Source organism: Emys orbicularis, chromosome 4 (assembly GCF_028017835.1).
Source record: "Emys orbicularis isolate rEmyOrb1 chromosome 4, rEmyOrb1.hap1, whole genome shotgun sequence".
Classification (NCBI taxonomy): domain Eukaryota; kingdom Metazoa; phylum Chordata; order Testudines; family Emydidae; genus Emys; species Emys orbicularis.
In genome coordinates, this window is record NC_088686.1 from 82,741,071 (window position 1) to 82,763,943 (window position 22,873).

At 40.6% G+C, this 22,873-nt stretch overlaps 1 protein-coding gene across 1 annotated transcript in view; it reads right to left on the reverse strand.

Annotated features, from left to right (window-relative positions):
• Positions 1–296: 296 nt before the first annotated feature.
• Positions 297–22,873, reverse strand: part of IFTAP (intraflagellar transport associated protein) — a 45,896-nt gene continuing 23,319 nt past the window's right edge. Inside the window, exons 5-6 of the mRNA XM_065404469.1 lie at positions 9,451–9,581; positions 297–461 (exon numbers count right to left, since the gene is read on the reverse strand). Of these exons, the coding sequence (XP_065260541.1) occupies positions 297–461; positions 9,451–9,581 (296 nt within the window). The remainder of the gene's footprint in view (positions 462–9,450; positions 9,582–22,873) is intronic.

Sequence of the window (22,873 nt, forward strand, 5' to 3'; positions counted from 1 at the left end):
GCAGGGACCACCTTTTTGTTCTGTGTTTGAACAGCAGCTAGCACAATGGGGTCCTGATTTATGATTAGAGCTCCTAGGCACTACAGTAATACAAATAATAAATAATAATACTACGGGGAGGCTACTTCAGCCCAGTGCTGCACAGGGTATATGAACATCCCACAGGTTCTATGACAGGCCCACACTGGCTTCATTGAAAAGGGGCCTCTATGATTGCAGAAGAGGGAGTTGGATTTTCCCCTTAAAAATATTTTTCCAGCTGAATAACAGAGAATGCCCAGCAAGGTACGTCAGCTTCAGTCTTCAGATCCTGGTGACTTAAGGCCGATCCTTACTTTTTTCTGTTCAGACAAGTTTATAATGGCCTTCATCTCAGCCTCAGAGAACCTGGGGGTCAATGCCACACTGTCATAGTCAAATTCTTCATCAAGGGAGAACAGCTGAACTTCATCCCCACAGAGCTGCAACAGGGAAAAATATAGAAATATAAATAAAACAGCAGCAAGTAACGATAAAGAAGCTCAAAACATAAACTCCTGATTAATATTTAATTAAACTATTTTTTAGACTCCAGCACTCTCAGCTGATTAAGCTGTTTTTAAGTAAAAGAACAAATTCAATTATTCAATTTGACCTAATTTAAGCCATTTCATGTGCCCCATTTGTACCATACTGTATCGGAATGAATATCATTAACTAATTTTTGCTCAAGGCAAGGAATCAAAAAACCTCCCTTGCATACATCTATTACATTTCCACCACTTGTAGCAGCAGGGTTGTGACAATATGGAAAAAATATGTAGAGCTACGTTAAGTTGCAAGGATAGATCCCACAACTTTAAGATTTTGGCTAGTTTTAAGTGCTGTTTACTCAACTGATACTACATTTTGTAGCAATGGGAATGCCTATAAGGAGCAAAGAAGCATAATCAATTTTCAGTTATTCAAACCCTGCAAGGCCTGTTTCCTTTAACCAAAGAAGTTGCTTGCAGAGGTGTGCAATGGGTTATTTGGTTGATGGGAGGTACAGTATTGCAGAATTAGTCAGTATTGGCTCAGCTGACATATGCTGCATTGAATATTTTTAATTATAAATGTGTTTTGAAAAGACTTCAGTTGGCACAATTTATAAATAGGATAAATAAGTAAATCATAATATTTTAAAGGCTGCATATTAATAAGGACAAGCAGAGGGACCATAGCATAAAATGTTTTCAATAAGACACTAGATAAAATTAATCCTAGAAATTACAGATGGGGACATCTTGTTAGCACATCTTTTACATCCTCCCTGCTATCCACCAGTACAGGATTGTTCCCTGTGCTTTGCCCAATTTAGCATAATATGTCTATGGGTAGGTCTACATTGCACTGTAAACCCGGGTGTGTGGCACCTAGGTTTGTGGACTTGTTGTTTCCAACCCCATGCTTGAGCGTCCATACTGCTTTGTAAACCTGGGTTTATAGTTCCTGGACCTGGGTCTCACAGTTGTGCTAACGTGTCCATACTGTACTACACAGACCTTCTGACTCGAGTCTGTGTTTCAAGCTGCATCCACACTGCTAAATGACAGGGCTTCAAACCAAGTCACAGTGGGACTCAGGCTCTGATCCACCCTACAAGCAGGGCCCTAGTTCTCAGGATCTGAGTGCTTGCTGACCCAAATCAGACTGATTTGTTTGTGGACAGACGTGTGGCTTGGACTCTAACCTGAGTCAGAGCCTGGCCTCAGTGCACAGTGTAGACAACCCTATGGGGCTTCAATAATCATAGACAATTCATTATTAGTACGATGTTTTTTTCTTGAGCATCAAGAAATCTATGCTACAAAGTGCTGAACACTCCAGCCCCACTCTAGCAAAGTGTTTAAACATGCTTAATGTCACGCATGTGGTTAATCCCACTGAAGTCAATGAGGCTATTCATTTGCTTAAAGTTAAGCACAAGCTTAGATGCTGTGCTGGATAAGATCATTTTGCAAAATTGAGCCCCAAATGCTTTGCATGTGATGGGACACTTCAGAATTCACAAGTCGAAAATATCAAGAGTGTGGCACAAATCAGCATGTTACACCAGCTTGAGTGCAAAACAGAGAAAAGATGTGTGCCTTAATCCCGAGCACCTTTGAAAATCTCAGCCTAGACTTGTTTTGCTCTGTTTTCTGTTTTCCACTTGAGTTTGTGTAACATGCAGCTTTGTGCCAGATGCTCAATATCTTACTATTTGCACACTGGGGTTGAGATTTTTTCATCAATTAGTAACACTTTGGATTGTTCAAGGGAGGGGAGGTCAGATGGTGTAACAAGGGGCAATGGGATAAAATTAATGGGAAAATGTGAGCGGAATATCAGGAACAATTTCCTGAGCATGAGCTCTGTTACACTGCAGGCTAGTCTCCCATGGGGACTGCCCCATCTCTTGAGTCAGTTTAAATAAGACCAGACAAAGCACTGGAGAACAATTTTGTACTGGCAAGAGGGTTGGCCAGATGACCTCACACTCATAGATCTTTCCTATTTCTAATTCCTGTGATACTATTATTAACTTTTGTCACTCGCACTTTCATGACAGAAACTCTGGTATAAACAATGACCTTGGCAGAAGTAGTAAAATGTAACTTGAAGCAGGCACACATAGGTTTTCTATTATAATCCACCTATTTTTCCCTCAAACAAATTCATTAAATTGTAGTCTATGGAAGGAAATGTCTAGCCTTTACCTTAGATCTCTTACAGTACATAATCATGGTGCAGAAGTGTTCACCCCACCTCTTTCCCCCCCCCTATATTCCCTTGAAGTTTACACGATCATCTAAATTGATGACCTTTTGCATCAGTTTCCTACCTTTTGGGATGAAAATTGATTTTGATTATCGTGGCATTTAAAGATCCTACATCAATGTGTTTGCAGGATGAGCAGCTTTTCAGGCTGCAGAAGTGAAAGCAGGCATGGAAGCTGGTGTGAGAAAACTGCTAAGAATTCTATGTCATAGCATGAAATCCAATCTCAGCTCTTTTTTGTTTCTTGCATACGGATGAAAGCTGTAAAATCCTCAAGTTCTTATTAGGAATTGCCATCTAGTGGAAATTCCTGTTCAGAATACTCCTGCTTCCTATTAATTCTAGTTAGCAACAAAGTTTTGAAACACAGTAACAGGTCTCCTGGACTACTAGTTTCAGTGCAAACTTGTAATTTACCTGAAATCAACAGAGTCCAGCAGAATTCAATTAAGACCTATTGAAGGGTTCTAATGGAGCTAACTGGAATTTCCAATCAGGACTGTACAATGGAACAGGCTTGTGCATCAAGGGAAAGTGACATTTAAATCATAGCACAATGACGAAGTAGTGCGTCATCCTGTTGTGTCAAAATGTCATTGGGTCATAGTTCAACAATATTTAGGAATCTCTGAAATTTATTTTGAGACTCACAAACATCCATCAATGAGCCAGGATTAAGAACATAGGATCACTTCGGGGATAATCCTGGAAAAAAGAGGCTTCCTCAAAAGAAGAGGAAATCACTCCAGCCCGTATTTAAAATTCACACTTGTGTTCATTAGCTACTCAATTTGGGAGTCACATTATCCCATGGGATTTCTGCTGAGATTATGCAAGAGGTCGTATTGCCACAATGAATCTCACATAATAAATCATAGACATTAGAGTTAGATATAGAAAAGATCTGTAAGATCACCAGATCCACCTCCTGCAAGAGTAGGTTTTGATCATACAGTAGATATTAAACTGATCATACTCTACACTTGATTTTAGTCACAAGGCTAAGAAGCAATCATGATAATTTTAATGAGGTTTTTTTGATGGTCCAGCGCTAACAATGCAGCAATGTGTGTACCCTCATTATGTTGAAGCATGACTCTTGTTTTGTTTTGTTTTGTTTTGTTGGCGGGAGGAGGGGATGGCTTACAATCAAAAATATTTACCCTCCAGTTCGCAAAGTCTGCTGGAAAAAACCCAAAGGAAATGCACAACATTAAATATGTGGGAGTAGAATCTTCCAGGTCTCAATGAGTCTGACTAGTATTAACTTAGCTTTAAGTCTCTTCGGAAGAATTAGAATGCTTTCCCTTCACTTTTTGGATGCACTTACAGATGTTCAATTTCTATATTTCTGTTCTATGCAAATGGCTTAAATTTCATCACCCTTCTGGTGCTGAACAGACTTACAGTTAGGAAATAAGAGTCTGATCCTGCACGTGAGTCGTCCCACTGACTTCAGTAAGGAATGGATCAGATTCCAGATCTGCAGGAGGTCAGTAACTGTGGCTCCACTGAAAGGATTAGTGTTGCCGCCAAAAACCTTGTTCTCTGCAAAAGCTAAAACTACTGACTCTAGAACTGAACAGACTGCACGAATGGTATTTGTGTGTCTTGATTTGTTTAATTTCCTTTCATCAGCTGTACCTGTCTAATTCCTGAAACTCTTTCTATTGATTTAAGTGTGCTTTGGGTCAAATCTTAGGTGCAGAATGGTATACCCATGTTTTTTTAAAAATAACATTCAAATAAAGCTCAGTTGAGTCAATATCCACAAACAAGCTCTCTTGACCCACCAAAACTAAAGTCCTACTCCCTCAACCCACTCAGTACCCATTCCACTAATTCTCCCAGGAGAAGCCTGTTAAAATACCATGCCATGGAGTATGCCTTTAAGATCTAACAGTGATCTATCTTAATTTTCTAAGTGTTCAGTTAAGAGAAAAATCCAAAAACAAACCCTATAATGTATTATTAAATCTCAAAATGTTTTTCCATTTGCTGTAGCTGTAACAGTGCCTGATACCATGATTACAGGTAATTAAATTAAGAAAACCTCAGATTGCAGTAAACCTTTGTAGCAGTTCTACAAAATCAAATCTGTCACCTCTGCACCAAAGCTATTACGATATTGAGAATACACATTCAGCCACTATGACCTTGTCTTGATTTGCATTTAACTAAACCATTTCATGAACATGCAGATGTGTAATGGAAAAGTGTTTGTAAAAAAGAAAAATGTACATGTAATTCCAAATGAAATTGGATGTAAGAGTAGAACACACCAGACTTCACTCTGTTATCTCCTCATTGCAAGTTTCAAAAAGTCTAGTTCAGCTGTATGTCTATTTGTGTGCTTCATCTCTCAGGCAAGCGTTGAAAGCAGTGGGTTTGGTTGGTTTTTATCTTCTCCCAAGTATTATTTCATTTCAGCCTCGTATGAAGGAAATCAGTCCAAAGGCCTTTAGATTGCAAATTGAAATTCTGATTTATTTCAAAAGGAAAAAATTCTGCTACGGACCACCGAATCCCTCACAGCTGAACAAAAACAACAGTGAATCAAGTTATTATCTTGTTATTTTTGCCTAAGGAGCTGAGAGAAATATGTGTATGTCTAATTTAACATCTAATTGAAATCTTTTCTGGAAGCTCTCTGGGAATAGAATTTGTGCTCTATTAGAGAACTGCCAGTTTTCTTAAGATTGCCCATGTGATTTACTCGAACGGAGACACCTCTGAAGGAAGAATCATTTTCATTCACAGCTACCACAAGTCCAAATTAAAGAAGAAAGAATGTAATGTTCAGATTAATAACTGGAGCATTTTGCTGGAGGCCACTTTGCAAAGTAATGTTGTAAATAAAACACCCTAAATTGAGAGTTTCAAGAGTCTATTAATAGTTGGCAATTCAGTTTCTTTTTATTTAATCTCTGTGCAGATACATTACATCGGGGCAATCTACAGTTCTCTTGTTTAAATTATGTAAAGGGTTCTCCCCACAGATAAACACTGCTGAATGTATTGTATGTTCAAGGGAAAACTGACCAGCTCAATACCCATGTGGAAAAGATAGAAAAAATGTGTGTAGGCAGAGTACACATGAACATAATGATGAGCTAAGATACTTGGAGAAAGGAAGGATTGTCTGGAGGTTAAGGCACTGAGGTGGGAATCAGAAAACCTAGCTTCAATTCACACTTTTGCCATAGATTTTCTGTGTGACATTGGACAAGTCACTTAACCTATAGGTACGTCTACACTGCAAAAAACAAAGAAACCCATGGCAACGATTCTCAGAGCCCAGCTTAATGGATCCAGGCTCATGTGGCTCACACTATGGGGCTAAACATAGCAGTGTAGATATTCCCACTCAGTGTAGAGCCCGGGCTCTGAAACCCAGAGAGAGGGGTGGATCTCAGAAGCCAAGCTCCAGCTCGAGCGGGAACATCTGCACTGCTATTTTTAGCACTGTAGCGGGAGCCACGCGAGCTTGAGTCAGTTGACCCAGGCTCTGAGACTTGCTGCCGCAGGGGGGTTTTGCAGCATAGACATACGGCATTTTCTTCCTCTCACCCTTTGTCTGTCTTGTCTTGAGACTGGAGGTTCTTTGAGGCAAGCCCTTGCTTTTATTATGGGTATGTACAGCACTTAACACAATAGGACCCTGATCTTGGTACAAGACTATGGGTAAAATTGTGAACCTACTGAAATCAATGGGAGTTTTGCTACTGACTTCAGTGGGGACAGGATTTTATCTTGCAGGTGCTACCATAATACAAATAATAATAATAATTAATAATGACAGTGATTGGCACTATATAAATACTTTAACTGGACAGAGATAGGTGATGAGGGAAGGAAGCATATATGTATCGTGCGATGGCAAGTTTATGTTCATCTAGAGAGCATGTGGGGGAAAGAGAGCAAGAAAGGAGGGGCCTGGGGAAGCAGAAATGAATACACAGGGTGGAGAAAAAGGATGGCAGGGCTGAAAGAAAGGTATGAGTAGGAGTCGAGAAAGGGATGACTGTCTGGGCTAGGGATACGAGTATTCTAGGGTAAAGGACTCATATCTGGCAGTAACACTCACAAGCTGCAGTTTGTGACAGCATTCATACAGCACGTGGTATTTTTACTATAAGGGGAAGCACACATGCCTACAACCATTGGAGAAAATGGAAGCTAAGTTGCTAGCCAAAATGAACAAGTTACTGAGTCGCTCATCCTTGTTCTCATTGCATTTGAGAGAGGGATAATTTTCAGGAAGATGAGCGTCTCTTTAGGCACACTTGCATGTAATTTCCCCTCAGTAAACACATTAACTGTGGCCATTTGATGAAAACTACACGTTCTCCCAAATCCCTCACACAGTATGTCAGTGACATGGACTCTCCTTCAGCATCCTGTAGCATACTAGTGGTTTGGAGTATTTTTAGGGGGTGGGGGATGGAAAAGCCAAATCCCAGTAACACAGCATAGATAGCGGTATTTTATTGCCCTCCTCCAACAGCTGTTTTGATGGGCTGGGACATGTTTGGGTTGAAAGAAGGGATGGAGATGATTGTGCTCTTTTGAGCCACTGGAAATAATCTTCTCCCATGTCCCATGGCAGGTTCCCTGCCCTGAAGAGCTTAGGACTTGTTTATCAAGGTACTGAGCACTCACAGCACCCATTGACTTCAACTGGAATTGTGGGAGCTCAGCAATTCTGAAAATTAGCCCCTAAATATACTGTCTAAGTGGATGGCCATAAACACATGTATAATTTAAGATAGGAACTAGCTTCATTTTGTATCCGGTAAAGCATTAAGCATGTTAGCACACCTTCACATCCTTCCATTGTCCCCTATAACACTCCGTTTATTTTATGTACAGTATAAACTCAGAGTTAGAACACATCAGGAATGGAGGATGTTCGTAGCTCTGAAATGTTCGTAACTCTGAACAAATTGTTATGGTTCTTTCAAAGTTTACAACTGAACATTGTCTTAATACAGCTTTGAAACTTTACTATGCAGAAGAAAAATGCTGTTTTCCCTTTTTTTTTAATAGTTTACTTTTAACACAGTACTGTACTGTATTTGTTTGGGGGGGGAGCTGTCTCTACTGCTGCCTGATTGTGTATTTCCAGTTCCGAATGAAGTGTGTGGTTGACTGGTCAGTTCGTAACTCTGGTGTTCATAACTCCAAGGTTCTACTGTATGATCAAACTGTTCCTCTAATAGAAATAAATGCTGCAGTGAATGGGATTTTCATCCACCTCTCATAAGTTGTAGCTTCCAGTGTCATGTGCATTCATTTATTAACACTTGAAATTTTTGCAACCCCCTTCTTTTTTATGTCCCCATACATTAATCTCCTGGGATATGCATTTCAATATGTCATAGTATTTTTGTGTAAAAATGTATATTTCTAAAGGTATAAAGATGGAGGTTAACTACCATGTTATAGGTCATTTCAGAGGTTTTTATTTTAATCACAGAACCATATGGGTTAGAACTGGAAAAGACCTATTAGAGCATCTAGTCCATCTCCCTGCCAATGCAGAATTGTTCTTAACAGTATATTTTCTAGTGTTGATTGCAAAGAATCAAATACATTTGAGCTCAGCAGGCAAAACTGCATATGCAATGCAGTAGCATCAATCCTTTATTGGTCAAATATCTTTATCATCTTGATTTACGCCTCATAGGATATCAATAACCAAATGAAACTAGCAAAGCTGCCTGATTTTAGCCAGAAGCAATCTTAACATTTCAGCGTCCATTATAATGATTAACCAAAAAACCCAAAACAAAACAAAACTAAAAACCAACAACAACACACCACCTCTGCAACAGAAAAATTCCTTATTCTAAAGTTAATGTTCACACTGGCTGATTTGTCGGGAGATTTAAAGACATAAAATAAGCCTGCAAGCATTCTAGACCTACATTTCTGATTTGAGTGGGGCTGAAATTCTGAGAGAAAGGGGCAATTTAAATTAAAACATATATTGATTGCTGATGATTGCTGACATGCCATGGTCCAGTCCTCTGCACTTCACCTGGTAGACAGTGCTAATACTGAATTGCATCTCAATGACAATAATTTCCAAAAGATAAACTCCAAATCTGTGATCAAGATATGTTCTAGGGATTCTTTTTTGTTTTGTTTTTTCTTTTTTGTTTTGTTTTGTTTTGTTTTTAATGTGGCATTAAAGGAATTGCTCTAGCTGCAATTTGGGACATGGATTTCTGCACTCACCCCAGCAAGAGTTTGTGTAGTGTAATACTGCCAAAGCCATCAGGAAATTAAATGGTCCCTCATTCTATGTAACCTAATGTTTTGTTAAAAGGTCAGGAGCTACAAAGGTTGCTTGAATAGCCTGTGAGCTTTACCAATTATAAAAAATGTATTGGCTAAAATTACAGGTAAGCAAAAAAGTGATATATTTACCCGGCTCATTTATTATACAGCCGCAGTGTGCATCACAAATCAGGAGCTGTTCCATCAAAGAGCATAATTACTTTAACTTGTTAATTTTTTTTAATATATTTAAAAATGAATTGCTAACTCAGTTCAAGGCAATTCCACAAAGCTCCCTCTACATCCCTCTGTTCCTGTATGGAAATAGCATTAAAATCCACTCAGGAAAAAGAAAACTATGTTTCAATAAATCTGACCTCATACCTCTTGTGTTTTGCTGATTGATGGTTGTGTAATTGACAAGGTCCCGAACTCCAGATTAGTAGGCTGATCAAAGGAAGGTGTATAGCAAGTCGCTGTCTGTTCCACCTCTCCTGGAAGCACTAATGACCCTGCTGAATACAAAATACTTGACTCAATCCTTCCACTCAATGTATAATTTAGCAAAATCATACTCTAAAATCTTTCAGAGCTCAGAAGCTTGGTAGCACTTGTATTATACTTTTCTTGTTGTACAAAATATAATACAGGTACTTATCTTTAGAGTAGATGCAGTCCTGAACCAAAAGCCAGATCAAAAAAATGCCTGTACTTTGGGGAAGTCAAATTGGATATGAACTTGATGGCTGGTCCCAATTTCTCAAATAAGTTAAATCAAAACCATAGATCATGTAGACCCCCAAACTCTTGGGAAGTTTAGATCTGGATGCCCCTCTATTCAAAAGAGGAGGCAAGGGCCAGTGCAGAGGTCAGTAGAGTGGGAGACAGGAAACATGGGTTCTATCCCCAACTCTGACCTGCTGGGTGACCTTTGGCAAATCCCTTCACTTCAGTTTCTTCATCTGTAAACTAGATAGGATGGAGCCTGTCTCAGTGGACCCTGGAGACAGAGACTTCTTGGGGTGACTTGTGGGTGTGGTGGGGCACCTGGGAAGTTCACAAGAGGGCAATGATCCAGCCACATCTCTTCACTTCCCAGTTTTGCTGACAGGAGATGAATTTACATAGTCCCATTGATCTATTTAGGTTATGGATGTCCCAGGGAGGCCTAGCTTCATCTAGCTTCTCCTCTGAAGATTGTTCATTGTGTCAAAGTCAGCAAGATTATACACAGTGGCTTTGTAAAAGGGACTCTTCTTTATTAAAGAGCTGAAATTCATCCCCCCTGGTATCTCAAATTAGGTTCAAATCATGAGCCAGAAGATGAAAGTCGAGGAATAAAAGTTTTCACCTTTCAGCCTTATTACTTTGTAATTTGCTCCATAAATCTTTGTATCTTAGGGGTTTGTATTGGCTCTCATTTCCATAATATTTGAGCATCTTCCAGGTCAATTAGATTGGCAAAGCCTTTTGAAAGATAGAAAGAACCTGAATAAGGTTGCTAATAGGTGTGTGCTAAGCCTTGACATGTTCAACCACTCATAGACTTTAAGGCCACAAAACCATCATGATGATCTAGTCTGACCTCCTGCACATTGCCACAGAACCACACCCACCCACTCCTGTCATAGACCCCTAACCTCTGGCTGAGTTACTCAAATCATGATTCAAAGATTTCAAGTTACAGAGACTCCACCATTTACACTAGTTTAAACCTGCAAGTGACCCATGCCCCATGCTGCAGAGGAAGCTCCTTCCATTATTCATCAATGTCAAGGCCAGAAGGGACCACTGTGGTCATCTAGTCTACCCTCCTGCATCACACAGGCCATGGAACTTCCCAGAGCATATAATTTAGGAAAAGATCCAACCTTAACTTTAAAATGGTCAGTGATGGAGAATCCACTATGACCCTTAGTAAATGGTTTCAGTGGTTAATTACTGTCACTATTTAAAAAGTATGACTTATTCCACTTCTGAATTTATCTAACTTCAACTTTGAGCCATTGGATCAAGTTTTATCTTTGTCTGCTACACTGAAGAGCCGATTATTAAATGTTTGTTCCCCATGTAGGTGTAACAGATATGGCAATTTCCTGTGGGATCTTTGGGAGATCTTACTATATTAAGTTTATGTATCATTTTGGGCCAGGGATTGTCTATAATTCCATTAAGGAGGGTGACCACAGTCCTCCAGGAATTAAGAACAGTGGGGGGGAGGGTGGGCTGGTTAGACCAATTTATTCATATTGTAACACCTGCAGAGAGGTACCACCACCTGGAGAGGCTCACATATATTGGGTCAAACTGGATTCTCCAAAGACCAACAGACAAAGAAAGGGCTTTTGGATAAATAGCCTGAGTTTACACTGTCTCAGGGTCTTCTTCCTGATCCAGCAAACAGACAGAACCTTCTCCCCAGGGGGCGGGGAGCAATTCCTAGGGAAGGGTTGGAAGGACTGACACCTGCCAGAGCCATTATTGGAGTTGGGGATGAGCTCTGGTAAACTTATTAGCATGCATGTAGGTATTTTTGTTGTTTGTAATATTTTCTCTGCAATGCTTTTATATTAAGAATAACTGTGTTTGCTTATAAAGGGTTGTGTGGCCTCTGAAGATAAAGCAAAGTGCAGTGCTGGTCTGTCTAGGCAGTCTGGCTTGCTGGGGAATTCACAATGCAGGCAGGGAACCATGCAGCCTAGAATTCTCTGGTCAGGAGGGAGACAGACATGGTCTCCACCCAAGAGACGTGATACCTGTGAGCTGGAAATCTAAAAGTTGGTGCCCTTGCTGGATCATGGAGGGGAGATACAGTTGAATTTGTCCTGAACTGTGACAATAGGTACTTATAGACTGTAATCAAGTCAACCTTTGCCCTTCTCTTTGTTAAGCTAAATAGACTAAGCTCCTTGAGTCTATCACTGTAAGGCTTGTTTTCTAATTCTTTAATCATTCTCATGACCCTTCTCTGAAATCTCTCCAATTTAGCAACATCCTTGAATTGTGGACACCACAACTGGACATAGTATTCAGCAGCAAATACAGTGGTACTAGTAACCGTTAGTGCCAAATACAGTGGTAAAATAACCTCTCTACTCCTACTTGAGCTTCCCCTGTTTATGCATCCAAGGATCGCATTAACCCTTTTGGCCACAGCATCACACTGGGAGCTCATGTTCAGCTGATTGAGGGGCCTGATGGCTAAATCTTTTTTAGAGTCACTGCTTCCCAAGATACAATCCCCCCACCCCATCCTGTAAGAATGGCCTACATTCTTTGTTCCTAGATGTATACATTTACATTTAGCTATATTTTTGTATAGGACCAAGAACCAATCCCTGCCGGACCTCACTAGAACACACCCATTCGTTTATGACTCATAGGGATCAAAACTATTCCTTTGCTACAGAAGGAAGAAGTGGGCCAACATCTAAATATGGTGGGATCTCCCCCAACTTGTTTCAAATTCACTTGGTCAATGTACTTATTGCAGGAGGCATGCCTGCGCATTCCCTCCTGATGTAAATCGTTGATCATTTCTGTATAAAGAACAAATATGTCACTGTTTATTCCCAATAGACCAATTTGTGGAGGGGGGGGACCCCCATAATGAAACCATCTGGCAAAATCTCCAAAAGACAACACTTAAAAATTAGGACAACAGAAGGAAATGTATTTTTGCTTTCAGCAAGAAGTGCTTTGTCATACTCAGGATGTCAGTCCTAATTTTTTAAAGCTTGTTAGTAATGCAAACAATGTTTCAGATTTCTTTCAATCCATAAGAATGTGGTAATCAACCTTTGTTTGCCAGTAGACATGTCAGAAATGAGCATTTTCTCTGTACCCTGGCTGTGCGACAGCAAATGAGAGCCTAATCAGTAAATGCTGCTTTCCTTGGTAATGTTTAATCAAGAAACTCCTTCGGAGAGAAAAATTAGGGAGTCTTGACAGCCTTCCTTCTCAGTGGGAGGTTCCACAGGAACTGTAGGGTTCTGTAAGATCTAGCCAGTCCCTCACAGCTGGCTTAGCCCAATGCTACAGCACTAGTGGAAGATGATGATCCTAATTAAGCTGCTAATTACATTGTCACTGGTGGTGATTAATTAGCAACAGGATTGCCTTGGACGCTGCCAATGACATCATATAGATAGAGATAATTGAGGAGGTACTGATATCAGAAAAGCAAGGAGGATTTGGAATGCACCTTTCTTAACACTATGGAGAATCACCTTTCTGGATGAGGTGGTTGTGAAATCCTGGGATTCTAGTAACATACAACACAGCACAGCAGGGCAGATTCGGAAACTGAGCAATTCTCTTATCTTTAGTCTTTGGTGTTATGATGGATCAGCAGCAAGTGGTTGCTAAATCAGTGAACACTGTTAAATGAGCCAGTTTCTTAGGTAGTTATGTAGCACTGACATATTAATTAAACTTAAAAAAAAACTAATGCTAATGTTATCGACCTGGTTTGAACTCACAAGTGTGAAGAAATTCAAAGTCTTGACTGTATATCTTCAATACAACCCACCATGTCTAACTATAGTGGACCCAAGTAGGTTACCACTTTCAGAACTCATCTGACAAAAAAAAATTGCTAGGGGCTGTCAGGAGGTTTGGTAAATAAATAGAAAGCTTAAAAGCTCAATTTTCCTATCTCCTCTGATTCTCAAGCGTCAGGTTGTCAGCCCTAAAGAGCTACCTCATGTGAAACTGTCTTGAAGCAGTGCTAAAACTAGGTTGCAGAGGCTGGGAACAACAAGCTATTCATGGATTTTTTTTTCCTAGTATTAAAAAAAACTCACAGTACTTACTCTGAATCTGGTTCTCCAAGCTGTTTTATTGCATGTAAATATAGGTTCAAAATGTAAACAAGGAAGCATGGATTACGCAAAATAATGGGTAATGATCCTTTTCACCCACAGAAAAACATATTAAAGTGGTTGTTAACTGATGATATCTGGCCTGATTTTTCAGAGGTACTGAGCACCTATTGCCCTCATTGTCTTCAGCTGGAGTTGTGGGTATTCAGCACCTTTGAATAGGGTTACCATATTTCAGCAAGCAAAAAAGAGGACGGGAGGAGCCCCACCCCCGTTCTGCCCTAGCCCCGCCCCTTCCACTCCCTCCCACTTCCCGCCCCCCTCAGAACCCCCAACCCTCCCCCTGCTCCTTGTCCCCTGACTGCCCCCTCCTGGGACTCCTGCCCCTAACTGCCCCCCAGGACTCCACCCCCTATTTATGTACAGGCGTGACTACCTGCCCTTTCCTGGTTATTATACGCGGCCAGTCCGCATCCACATCCAGTAATTAAATAAACTAATAATTTAAATTGGAATTTCATCCATTAATAAGTATTTATTATATAATTAAAACCATTCTATTGAAGTACAGATATTAAATAACACTAAATAAATTAATGTTCAAAACAATATTAAAAATTTGAAAATTTAGAACATGGAAACCAAAATAGCTAAAATTTAGTTTTGGCAAGATACACGGAATGGAAACTCCGGAATCTTTACCTGTCACTGAATATAGCCATCATACCAATAGTGGAATATAAAACAAGTCTACATATACTCTCCTTAAAATTTTTACTTCTGTCCATTCCCAATAATTGTAACAAATCATTATTACCTTCACTCCACTTGCCACGCGCCCCAAGCACAAAACCAAAGAAGTGAATATTTTTACCTCCCGTTAAGTTTTTAATTTCTTCCTCTAACTCAAGATAATAAGCCACCTTCTCACTGTGGGCTTGTTCCAAACTTCCGGCATTATCCTCCCATCGCACTGTAACATCAACCACCACTGCTGTATCTCCTTTTATAAATATAATATCCGGCTTTCTTAACTCACCCTTACTATTTCTCAAATGGGGCTCTATCATTGCCTTCCACCCTAATTTACCAACCTTATCTACAACTGCAGACACTACTCTATTATGCCTTTTTATCCTAGCATTCTTAGTCTTATAACATTGTCCTGAGATATGGGGAACAGTCTCCCGCACTTTACCGCACCATCTACAAAGAGCATTCATACCTCCTCTTCCTCTTGCTAATGTCTCCCTAGTAGGATAAATATTTGCCCTAAGCTGCAATGCTGCGATATACGCTGACGATTTAACTTTACTAGAGTTTCTAAAAATCGAATTACTAATTAAATCATTTTTAAAATATTTTATCCCTATTCCCTGACATCTCAGTTCCGACCATCTTAAAAATTCCTCTTCCCTCCATTTCTTGGGATGAGATGTTACTGCACTAAATGACAATATTTTATCCACAAGATTTTCTCCTGCATATAGATAAGATAGGTCCATCCAATCATCTCTCGAGACAATATGTCTCCTCCATTTACGAATTAACATATTTGGGATTTGCACACTAAACTTAGTGAGAGCTAAACCACCATCCCTACCTCTAGAATAAAATATCCCATCTGTGGTACACTGAGGTAAATGTAAAATCTCTTTAACTATTTTTCTAACTAACACATAAAGATCGTCTAAAAGATTAAAAGGGGGTTCTATTAAAAGAAGATTATAAAATAGCTTCGGTAAAATATATGTCTGTAAAATTAATATTTTTGGGGCCGGTTTTAATGGGGCCTTAATTAAATTCTCACTCCAATCTTTCAATTTTTCTTTAAGTACCGGTCCCCCTACACCTATCCAGGGATCTATTCTAGCTCCTAAATATTTTTCAAAATCCCCTGGTTGAACATATTCAATCTCCTCTGACCCTATCTGCCAATTATCCTTAGGATTAACTACATAGGTTTTATGTTTAGTTAAAATATGAAAGCCTTTCGTTTTCTTCACATTAACAGAGAGATTAGTATTTTTACAAAACTCCTCTAAGATACCCAAATTTTTAATCATTCCTTTATATGAGCTACTTAAAATTGCCACATCATCAGCAAAAGCCAATGACGTGACACCATTGCCCTTAACATAAAAACCACTTCCTTCTACTTCTAATCTAGTTAAAAGGGGATCCATAGCAATATTAAACAAAATTGGGGACAACGGGTCACCCTGCTTGACCCCCCTCCTAATTAAAATAGACTCAGTAACTTCATCACCCACCCATAACCTAGTTGTGCAATTATCATAAAGGTCCCTAATAATATCTATAAAATGTTCATCTATACCAAATCTTCTCAACCCGGCTATTATATGTCCGTGTCCCACAGAATCAAAAGCTTTAGCCAGATCTACGAACACTATTGCAATTTCATTCCCATTTCGTTTAGCCCCTTTAATCAAATTATCTAATATAGCAATATTTTCCTCACACCCAGGGGTGGATATAAACCCTTTTTGTCTACTACATATCTTAACTGTTTCCACCAGTCTTTTTGCTAATATTTTGGTATAGATTCTAATCCAAACTGACCCAATTGTCAATGGTCTCCAAGATGTTAACTTCTTCATTTCCTCCTCATCTTGTGTCTTTGGTATTAAAATCGTTCTATTTTTCTTAAATTCATCTGGTACCTGTCCATTTAGAAACCATATATTAAAAATTTTTGTAAGTATTAAGGAGTCTAAATTAAAAATATCCCACAAATTGCTCACTTTTACTTTATCTGGGCCAGGAGCACTATCTTTTCTTATTTCTCTTAAAGCTATTCTAATCTCATCCACAGAGATCGGACTCATTAATATATCATTATCCGCATTCTCTGTGGATGATGGCCACCCTATCATATTACCATGTCCAATTGTTCCCAAAATATTCACATAGTATTCCTCAATTTCTTTCATAGGGATAGCACACTTAGCCTTATCTGGCTCTCCCATTATAATGCGAGTCAATCTTCTTCTATCCTTATCAAATAATTGTTGATAGAATTTATACTTAGCTTTCTTTGTAGCATATCTCCTAATTGCATTAAATTGCTTCCTTCTCCCCTCCTTTCTCATCTTCCCTTTTCCTTTATTCCTCAACTCTATTTGACTTTCATTTCTAGGGTCCTTTCCCTCTACTAATGAATAACATAATTTTTCCAACATTGCCCATCCGAGAGCTTTTGTTAAATCCTCCTTTAATAATCCTTCAATTTCCCCTAAACTATTTATTATTTCTCTTCCCTCCCTACTTTGTTTTCCCCGTTTACATATTTTCTCCACTAAATCCACTTCTGGATGTCCTTTTAGTGGGAAAATCCTCTCTCTTGGGGGCGGAATTTCTAATATATTTACTCTAATGTCCTCTACCTCAGTCACTTCCTCCCTATCTCCTGTTACCACTAACTTCTTCTTTGCTAATTCTCGTCTTTTATCTGATATTTGTTTATTCGTTTTGGTCCTCATCTCGCTCTCAATACATTTATTTATATTCCTTTTCCCAATATATTTCCTTTCCAACTGTATAAGCTGCGCAACCTCATCTTTGGTCCATATACGAGATCTAGTCGATCCCTCTTTGATCTTACTTTTAGCAGCCATATCTTCTTTTCTTTGCTCATTCCTCACAGCAGGGTGTCTATGTCTACAGTGTTGGCTCAATCCAGATCTAGTATGAAAACCAAGCCCACAGACCGAGCACGTATGGCTCTTCATTGGGGTATCCTCCTTCTTGGGTATGCACTTGGGGTAGTGGCAAGCTATATTATGATATTGAGAAGATTTTCCACATTTACTACATACAACTCGTATGGCTTTACTTTTATGAACCACATTAATGTGTTTGGCCCATTTACCAAATGTTGGTAATATCTGGGGACATATTGGACAATTAAAACTATCAACGGGATACTCTAAATAAAAAACCCCATCCTTCCACGAACTACTTTCTAATATATTTATATTACTACCAGTACTGTTAAGATCCTTATTACGATCCCTATTAAAATCAGTACTTGGTCTAAAACTATTTAATAAACTAGACCCATTAACTAAATGAGCATTAAGATATCCCGATTCACTAACATATGGATCATCAAATGTACTTAAATACTTAAAATCTGGATTAAAACTTTCCATAGTTAAATCATTAAAAGTGTCCCTTGTAAAAACCATCGGTAAGATAGATAAAATCTCCTCACCATGATCATCACAAACAGTCTCCTCTACCTCCTCTCCATGCTCCACTGGGAGGACTTGATTCTCACTCTCATGCTCATGAGACTTCATTATAGTCCACACCATTTTATCCATTGGTCCAGCGACCCTAATCACACCCCTAATATATTTAACACTGTCAGCCGGGGCATCAAAGCCAACAGCGGGGGCGTTATTAACCCGGTCCAGCGCCAATCCGGTATAAAAATATAAATTACTTTTTTCCATAGCTAAAAGATTTACCCTTCTCAGGGGGAAACTAACCCTTTCCAGGGGGAAACTAACCCGTACCTGGGGGAAACTTACCCTTTCCAGGGGGAAACTAACCCGTGCCTGGGGGAGACTACCCTTACCAGGGGGAATCTAACCCTTACCAGGGGGAGTCAACCCGTACCTGGGGGAGGCTACCCTTACCAGGGGGGCATCCATGTGGCACCATATGGGGCTGCCCAACCCCGTCCCACACCCCACTGAATGTGGGATGTGGGTTCGTCCTCCGCAATCCGCCTGGCTATCCAAGCCAGTTACCGACTCTCACCACGAGGAGGTAGCGGTTGGACTTGCAATCCAGAGGCTTTCCTCGAAGAGGGGTCCCAAACAGCATAATGTCGAGCTCTAACGGGCGTGTGAGAAAAGGCTCAGATCTTGGTAGGGGTTGCCCCTATTGACCGGGCTCACGCCCACCCCCACCTCACCGATAACCCATTCTCTCACTACCCTCAGGCAATGTTTCCGTCCAAGCCCGACAGCTGAGAGGGTCCAGAGACGCATGGAGAGCCATTAAGAGAGCCTCCCTGCTCCTTGTTCCCTGACTGCCCCCTCCTGAGACCCTCCCCCCATCCTAACTGGCCCCCTAGGACCCTACCCCCTACCTGTACCCTGACTGCCCCAACCCTTATCCACACCCCCACCCCCAGACAGACCCCCGGGACTCCCATGCCCCATCCAACCACTCCCCACCCCCTGATAGCCCCCCCCCAGAACTCCCGACCCATCTAAACCCCTCTGCTCCCTGTCCCCTGACTGCTCCGATCCCTCTCCCCACTCCTGCCCCCTGACAGCCTCCCCCCAGAACTCCCAAACACCCCCCCCCGTTCCTTGTCCCCTGACTACCCCTCTTGGGACCCCTGCTCCCAACTGCCCTCCAGAACCCCACCCCCTACCTAAGCCTCCCTGTTCCTTGTCCCCTAACTGCCCCCTCCTGAGACCCCCCCCACCCTAACCGCCCCCCCTAGGGCCCTACCCCCTACCTGTACCCTGACTGCCCAAAACCTTATCCACACCCCCAGAAAGCCCCCCCTGAACTCCCAACCTCCCCCCCCTGCTCCCTGTCTCTTGACTGCCCCCTCCAGAACCTCCCTGCCCCTTCTCCGACCCCCTGGCCCCCTTACCCTGCCGCTCAGACCAGCGTGCCGGGGAGGAGGAGCGGGGGAGGAGCTCCAGACTGCCGGTGCGAACTGCCGGAGGCGATCTGCAAATGCAGGGAGGGAGGGAGTGATCTCTGCTGCAGGGAAAGTGGAGGAGGGGCTCTCTCTGGCTGTCGGAGCCCCATGTAAGTGGCACCATCCGGCCGGCTGCCCTGTTAGCCGCGCGCGCTCTGCATGGGGGGGGAAGTCCGGACATTTACAAATTCCCCCCGGACGCTATTTTTAGCTCTAAAAGCCGGACATGTCCGGGGGAATCCGGACGAATGGTAACCCTACCTTTGAATATCAGGTCCATAGTGTCCTGTGGTCCTAAACCAGCTTAGTGCTAGGCTGTGATACCTTTAGCCATGTAGAATGGTTTGTTACTCTTCAATTACATTGATTCCAATGGAACTATTTGTGGAGGAAGGTACTACTCAGTATGAGTGTATCACAATTAGACCAGTAGGCCCCATTTTGTAAAATGCTTACATCCATCCCTATTCAGCAAATTCCTTACTTAAGCACATACTTAGGTGATTTGCTGAATAAGAATGGTGTGCTGAACTTAGAAAATTACTCCATTCTGCATTTACACTGCAGTTTCAACAGGATAGTGTATTCTTCTTCGGTGCTTGTCTTAAGGCCCAATATTGCAAACCCTTACTCACACAAGCAGCCCCATTGACAGGCCTCTCGTACTGGTATCATTGTATTTAAGGCCTGATCCTGCTCTCACTTAAGTCAGTGATAAAACTCCCATTTACTTCAATGGGGTAAGATCAAGCGCTAGATGAGTCACACACTAGGTCCCCCATCCCAGTACGTGGAACATTCCCCCAGTAAATCAAAATGGTTCCTCAGAACCATTATAATCTGCACTGCCAAGAATTATTTGAAGCAGTGTTAGCTCAGGCCTCATAACCTGAGAGTTGCCCTTAGCAATGAAAAGATAATATTTCCGTAGATGTGCTCTGATTCACTTATTACAAGGAAATCTGTTTGTCCTAGTCACTAATTTTCCATAGAGATTTTAAAAGACAGTGAGCCCTGGGGAGTGGGACATCACAACATGCAATAAAATCTCTTTAAAACCAAATTATATCTATCATAGCTCTTTTATTATCTCTTGGAATTATCTGAATATGTCTCTGTGTGTAGGCACCATTTTACTTTAGTTCTCTTGCACATCACCTTTAAAAGAGGTTTTGGAAGTGACAGTGACTGTCTTTTACAGAATGCCAAGTCCCAATGAGCTCGTATTTGGAGGGCATTTTTACCATGAAGTTATGAACCCCTAAAAATCAGGAGGTTATATATTGAAAGCTTAAGTTTAACTGGGAGATGGTAGGTCCATGAAAAGGCCCTAAAACTGGAAGTCAGGAGGGTTCTGTTTGCAACTCTGCTAGTGACTTTGGACAAATCTCTCAGGCCCCTCTTTGTGCTTCAGTTTCCCCATCAGTAAAATGGGGGAAATGATTAAGCATTTGAGATCTACAGATGAAAAGTGCAAAATAAGTGCTAAGTGGTATTATTTCTGATGCTGTTCCCCTCACCCAGCACTCAGAATCATTTTGCATTTATATGTACTTGTGTCCTTAACACATTTTGAGATTTTTATAGCTGTTATGCATATAGGATTTTTTTTTTATTTTACATTTTACTTAGAGAAGACCCAGTAATTGAGCCATTCTTGGAGCAGTGCAGAAAATGATTTGTCAACACTCTTGAAAAAGGTTAGATGTAAAATGAATCATACTGCCACAGTGTGGAAACCAGGTATTTCTCCATGTCCCATGAGAATTCCTGATCCTTTGTATTGTTGCCTTAAGCTACTTACAGTCAGAGATTAAATTTAATGAGAAAGAGAGAGATTAAATGGCCCTCCATGCACGTGCTGTCTGTACACAGTGGGTTAAAGCTATGGTTTGGAGAATCAGATTTGCATGGCTAACTAGAGTTATTATGCCAAATTCCCACAATTCAAAGACTAGTTCCAGGCTTTCAGTTGCAAGACTGCTGTCTAACTAAAATAACTACAGTTTATTTGTATATTGGCCAGCTGATTTATAGAGGCCATTGTATTTCTAGGAATTCTTTTGTTCATAAGCAGCAGCTACACCCAGCCCTGAAAGGACAGGTTAGTTGGACACAGAATTTAAAAAAGGAAAGAAAAGAGAGTGATTTCCTCCAGGTCACACCCTAAAAAAATATTAGTTTAACTGGGACATTTTAACACCTGTGATCAATTATGCTTGTGTTCATTAATTTTTTTTTAAGATTTACACTTTTTACAGGTGTGTATTCTACAGTATAGAGGACAGTACCTTCATTCTCATTAGGCTTATTACGATGGTTTTACCATACAAGATACAAACCAATCAGTGAGGTCTAGTAGTCGGAGCACTGGACCAGGAGCCCAGAACTCCTGAATTCTATCTCAGCTTTGCAACTGTCTCCACTGTTGCCATAGGCAATATAAAGCTAACTCCCATGCCTCGGTTTCCCCATCTGTAACTTTGGATGCTATTTACCTTATTCACAGGGGATTATGAGGAATTAGTTCATATCTGTGCAGCGCTTTCAAGGCTATAATACACTATATAAACCCTTAGTGTTGTTATGTACACTGTAGATTGTTGAGAGTTGATGAGGATTACTCCTGCATTAAGGGGTATTGTGCAATGAAGGTTTTCTCATGGGACAAGCTGAGGAGAGAAGCTATTGCAAACCAAATCAAGTGTCACGTAAAAGGATAGTACTTAGCTCAGTGATAATCTGCAGTAGTGAAGGTAGAACATTACGATTATTTTATAATCACCCATAAAAGCAGCAATTGCCAGATTAATCCAATATGGTTTGCATTCCTACCATAAATCTATATTTAGGCAAGGCAAGCAGATGATCATTTTTGTAGTTTTCAACCTCTTTAAATGCAATCTGTTTAACCTGGTGTTTTTAAATGTATGTGATTAATATTAATGCTCACAAAAATGAGTGATAGCGCATCATACAGCTAGGCAAGTGTGGGAAGCTGCAGTGTAAGCTATTAGACACCTTTGCCAGCGCTCTTCACTCCTGACCATCATCTGTGCTATTCTAGTGCTGGACCTGCCATGAGTGAGAACTGCCAATTAGGGCTGTCAAGCGATTAAAAAAATTAATCGTGATTAATCGTGCGATTAATAGCACTGTTAAGCAATAATGGAATACCATTTACTTAAATATTTTGGATGTTTTCTACATTTTCAAATGTATTGATTTCAATTACAACACAGAATACAAAGCGTACAGTGCTCACTTTATATTTATTTTTTATTACAAA